General features: G+C 46.1%; 1 protein-coding gene across 3 annotated transcripts in view; it reads right to left on the bottom strand.

Annotated features, from left to right (window-relative positions):
• The window catches only part of MAP3K4 (mitogen-activated protein kinase kinase kinase 4), a 70,612-nt gene that overhangs the window by 30,272 nt on the left and 34,603 nt on the right, over positions 1-5,737 (bottom strand). For all 3 annotated transcript variants that reach the window (XM_010840902.1, XM_010840901.1, XM_010840903.1), the window contains exons 6-9: positions 3,905-4,021; positions 1,656-1,755; positions 1,395-1,478; positions 848-1,114 (exon numbers count right to left, since the gene is read on the bottom strand). In XM_010840902.1, coding sequence (XP_010839204.1) covers positions 848-1,114; positions 1,395-1,478; positions 1,656-1,755; positions 3,905-4,021 — 568 coding nt within the window. The remainder of the gene's footprint in view (positions 1-847; positions 1,115-1,394; positions 1,479-1,655; positions 1,756-3,904; positions 4,022-5,737) is intronic.

Raw genomic sequence — 5,737 nt, 5'->3', positions numbered from 1 at the left:
GCTCGACAGTGTGAACAGCTATGTGTATGCTCACATCCCCTCCCTCTGGGACCTCCACGCCCCTATCCCACCCTCTAGGCCATCACGGAGCACCGAGCTGAGCTCCCAGGGCTACACAGCAGCTCCCCACTAGCTGTCTGTCTTGCACACGGAAGCGAATGTATATCAGTGTGATGCTCTCTGAACACAGCGGCCTGAGAGGCTTCTTACAGTTTTAGTTACTGAGGCACACAGACTGTCATAGGATCACTGCCAGGTAGGCAGCTGACAACCTGACTACGCAGAAGAAGGGAGTCAAGCAGCCAGTAAGAAGGTAAAAAGTTTGTCTTGTTTAGAGTGATTAGCCGCTAACTCAACACTTGGAGAGCTGAGATATCTGCAACGACAAACTAAATGAGGGAGACAATTCCTTCCGGGTCACGGGTGGGTGCCTCTAACTTACGTACGTGGCTGAAGTGAGGAAAGATAAAAACATCTCAAATACTTCAGTACAACTAAAGAATTTCCCAGAATATTTTAGTACAGTAAGGAAACAAAATCATCAAAACATCAAAATCTAAGCAATACGTGTTTCTGGGACTTCCCCAGTGGCTCGGGGGTAAAGAATCTGCCTGCAATGCGGGAGACCTGGCTTCAGTCTCTGGGTTGGGAAGATCCCCTGGAGAAGGGAATGGAAACCCACTCCAGTATTCTGGCCTGGAAAATCCCATGGACAGAGGAGCCTGGGGGGCTACAATCCATGGGGTCAAAAAGCATCTGGGACGTGACTGAGCGACTTAAACAACAACAGTAACAATAACAACACTGCCTCCAGGCAGGGCGGGGAAGGCGCGGCAGCGAGACGGACCTGCATGCTTCTCAGGGTGTCCACCGTCTCCACCGGAGGCACGACCTTGACAGGCTGCGCCTCCCAGGTGGCCCAGCTGGCCTCCGAGTCTGGAGTGCGGTCACCATGCTTGGTCAAAAGTAGATAGTCGTCAATTAGTGCTTCATCTGAATCTTTGGAGCAGTCCTTCCCTGTAGCTGCATTGAGTAACTGCAAAATAATGCTCTTCTCCTCAGCAAGAGCGTCTGGAACAAACACCTGCAAGTTTTCTAAGCCAGGAATCTGTACCTGGAAGAGAAACAATCCAAAATCCTGAATTAAAGAACACCATCTATTATAGAAATGTCACTGTGCATGTTTTGGGTTTTTTATCTGTAGCCTTAAAACAAGTTAGTAAGCATGAGGAACTCTGCTTCTCTGCTTATAGTACTGGGAAACCATGGGGCAGCCTTAAAACGGGGCCCACACATCGACTGCAAAGCCTACCACGTTTACTACCTACGTCTTTAAGTTGAATTTCTGTTTAGAGTAAGAAAGGTAAAATAACTCTGCCGCCTGAACTACGCACCTTAACGTACTGCTTTGCTTTCAGAACGTCCAGAAGGTCTCTAACCGGGGCCGAGAGTATGAACTCCGCAGCTATTTCCAGGTCCTAGGATCACAGTTACAGAGAAACTTCTTTAGGGTTAGCTTTTAAAAAAATAAACAGAGTTTGACAGAAAACAACAAAATTCTGTAAAGAAATTACCCTTCAATTAAAAAATTAATTAATTAAAAAAAAAGATAAAAGAAAAAAATAAGTAACAGCTCGTCAGGACTGTGATCGCACCTTTCTCAGCATCTTGGCAAACCCCAGTGCCTTGGAGGCTCGTTCCCTGGCCTCGTGGAAGAGCTCCTTCAGTGCTCGGCTGACCTCTATAACCGACCTCCTGCCAGGCGGACAGAAACCCAGTTAGAATGCACGAGGGCACGCCAAGAAATACACAATAAAGACAGAGCAAATTCCAACTCACGTTAATAAAGACTGAAGATTTTAGAAACAAGCAATTATTACGAATACACTCGAAATATGCTGCAGCTTGCTCCCCCAGTTTTCTAGAAAGTACTTCCAGAGACCAGGTGCACTGAACAACCTGCACAGGGCAGTGTGCCCCATTTCCTCAAAGCTTCACTCAGCTCCGTTCAGTCACTCAGTCATGTCTGACTCTTTGCGACCCCATGGACTGCAGCACGCCAAGCTTTCCTGTCCATCACCAACTCCTGGAGCTTGCTCAAACTCACATCCGTCGAACAGGTGATGCCATCCAACTATGTCATTCTCTGTCGTCCCCCCGTCTCCTCCTGCCTTCAATCTTTCCCAGCATCAGGGTCTTTTCCAATGAGTCAGTTCTTCGCATCAGGTGGTCAAAGTATTGGAGTTTCAGCTTTAGCATCAGTCCTTCCAATGAATATTCAGGACTGATCTCCTTTAGGAGAGACTTGTTTGATCTCCTTGCAGTCCAAGGGACTCTCAAGAGTCTTCTCCAACACCACAGTTCAAAATTAACAATTCTTTGGTGTTCAGCTTTCTTTATAGTCCAACTCTCACATCCATACATGACTACTGGAAAAACCACAGCTTTGACTGGATGGACCTTTGCTGGCATTTCATTAGGGTTTCATTAGGATACATAAAATACTTTTGCCACCTGATGCAACTGAGAGCTGACTCACTGGAACAGACCCTGATGCTGAGAAAGACTGAGAGGAGAAAGGGATGACAGAGGATGAGATAGTTGGATGGCATCACCGACTCAATGGACATGAATTTCAGCAAACTCTGAGAGATAGTGAAGGGCAGGGAAGCCTGGCGTGCTGCAGTCCATGGAGTCGCAAAGAGTCAGACACGACTTAGCGACTGAACAACAACATTAGGGTAACTCGTGGAGCAGGAATTAGGTACTGGACTCTCGGCTCATAATCTAACTAAAAAGGAGCAGTGAGCCAGGAAATGTTTAACACCAGCACCCCCTAAACTATTATCTTGGGTGGTGTTTGCCAATTTTCTCAGTGTGGATACACCCATCATAGCAGTTTTCCATCCACCAATAGGACGTCACTGAGCTGTGACTTGGGGGTGTGCACGACCCACAGGGGTGCCCTGGAGCCGGGACAGTCAGCCCCACACATCACTGCGTGTGAACCCCCTTTCTTGATCCATCCCCAGTAAACGATCAGAGTACTGTAAGAGCCATTCTCTAGTTCACCACCCCAGTGACTGAACTCGCTTATTCTGAGTCTACCATGTCAGTGCCCCAAACTGCAAGACCTTCTACGAACTGATTCATTCCATTTCTCAATAATTCAGCATTTTCCCAGGTGAGAGCCTATGTAGTAACTTCTTTCTTTAATCCTGGTATAAAGACATTCCAGTGTTCTGAAGCCCCCAAATGTGTTTTCTATCAAATTCTGGAAGGCGAGAGAAAACACCTCTAGAGAAGTTAGTCTGCCTTAGCACTTCTTCACGTTGACTCACAGGGTACCGTTGATAACTGGCCACAAACAGCTCTATGAGTGGCACATAAGCCACAAAAACAGCACTTGAACGCGGCTCACCCTCAGCACTGTGCGCACACCACTGAAGAAAGCGCAGCAGACGAGCCGGCCGCGGCTCCACACGCTCAAGCTTCAAGCCCAACAGAAGGGGCGAGGCAAGGACAGAACAACAAAACGCACCAAAGGTCAGTTATGTGTTCACGGACCACTACAGAGGCTTTAAAGGACAGAAACTAGTTAACTAAAGACAGTCCGGAACACGTGAATGAATTCTACCCTACCAGTTCTTAGTCAACGTAAACAACACCGTCTCTAAGGATTAAACAACAGTCACCTTCAAGGACAATTTCACGTAAAACCATAACTAACAGATCACACGAAAAGACAATACAGCAGTCGCACATAAATCCCTTTCGACCTAAAACCCACATTCTTCGAGCCCAACATGATTTGGCTTCAACAAGGGGCATATTGTAGGCTCACTGCCAAGAGTAAAACTACACGAAATCAGGAATGGGAGAGGAAAGGAAACGCAACTTCAACCTTATTTCATCTGAAGCGCTGCTGTCATCGGCACTGGTCCAGAATTCCGCACAGCTCTCCTGTAAGCCAGACTCTAGAAAACTTCCTGTTGATTTCAGCAGCATTCCTGCAATGTCACTAAGGGAACAGAAGCAACAGATGTAAACCAGAGAAGAAAAACCGTCCCCACTCAGTCTAACTGGAATGAGAAACTGCGAGATTGGGCTGTTACGTCAACAGTTCAAAATCAATGACAGTGAGGCATCTCTTTTAACATAAAATCATGACTAACATGAAAAAGTAGAAATCGCGATTGTGGATGTATCTACGTTTGTTCAACCACCAGTTTTTCATTATAAACCGTAAAGTCTTAAATTACATTCACAGTAGCTATGTAATTATCATGTTACTTCCATCTTAAATGTTTGAAATGGTATAAAAGTGGGCTCAAATATATATCAATGACAAAATATTTTTAAAGGCTCAATAAACTAAATGATAGCATAAGAAACAAAGTGAATTCCTTAAATGCAATTGCTTTTAAAACTTTCCATCACAATTTTCATAGTCAATGAACATGAACTACTGCAATCACTGATGCTTCTCATCAAGTGTACAGTCTAAATATTAGGGTTAAAATGCAAACCCAAATGTATAAAATAAATCTAAATGAGTTCAGTGAAAATTCAACAACAGCTTACCGACCTCTATGATGACAGGAGCTTATAACCTAGTGAAACAGAGCAGGTAAGTCCACAACCAACATCAGATGAGGCAGAAGGTAACTACTGGGGGAGCTGTCTGAGGGTGTGGGTTCAACAGGCCCTGCAGAACTGCAGGAACTAGAACAGCAGAGGGAAGAGGGGTTCTATCAGGAGGAGCACGGACGAGGGAGGAGGGGGAAGGCAAGTTGAGGAAGAACAGGAAAGATGATCGAAGGGCACGAGGGTGTGTTAAGCAGGAGGCGTGTTCGTGAAGAGAAACTGCAGAGCTGGAAAGAGGGGAGTGAGGACCAGGACGGTAACCCAGCCGTGCCGGGGGAGGCCTTGGACGTCCTGCGACTGTGTGATCGCCCTCTGGTAGGCAGAGAGGGTGGGCTGTAACAGTGACCAAGTGGGAAAACAGCCTGATTAAAAACATGCCTGTGTACCAGGATATTCAGGATCAATTATTCAACAACTAATCAGGATCTGTTATGGAATGATGAGCAGCGAACAAAAGAGATAAAATTTCTTCAGTAAATGGAGGGGAAAAAGAAGCAATAAATCAAATAAAAAAGAAAAATAGAGTACTTCAACTATTGATATGTGCTCTGGAGAGGAAAAGTTAAGGAAGAACACTAAGGTGCTCTTGCAGGTAGGAGTTTCAACTTTAAATGTGCAGAAGATAACATCTGGCCAAAGACCGACAGGAAGTGGGGAATAAGTCGTAGAAAACAGTCCAAGCACAGGGATGAGCAAGCGCAAAGAGCCTGAGGCAGGAGCAGGCCGGGCCTAGGAAGAAAAGGCAGGAAGCCACTGCGGCCGCAGAGGACGCGCAGGAGAGCCCAGGAAATGAGGACACAGAGCTCGTGAAAAGCGAGACTGTACCTGGCCTCCCGGGCCACTGTTTAGGTGCTCTCACTTTTACTTAAGTAAGGAGAACCACTGGCGTATTTCGAACAGAGGTAAAAATGGTCTGCAAGGAGATCAAATCAGTCAATCCTGAAGGAAATCAATTCTGAATATTCACTGGAAGGACTGATGTTGAAGCTGAAGCTCCAATACTCTGACCACCTGATGTGAAGGGCATACTCACTGGAAAAGACCCTGATGCCGGGAAAGAGAGAAGGAAGGCGGGAAAGCGATGACAGAG

This window comes from Bison bison, unplaced genomic scaffold, assembly GCF_000754665.1.
Source record: "Bison bison bison isolate TAMUID 2011002044 unplaced genomic scaffold, Bison_UMD1.0 scf7180017864148, whole genome shotgun sequence".
Classification (NCBI taxonomy): Eukaryota; Metazoa; Chordata; class Mammalia; order Artiodactyla; family Bovidae; genus Bison; species Bison bison.
The sequence above is the reverse complement of the archived record's forward strand: the minus strand, read 5'-3'. Positions and strand labels throughout refer to the sequence as shown.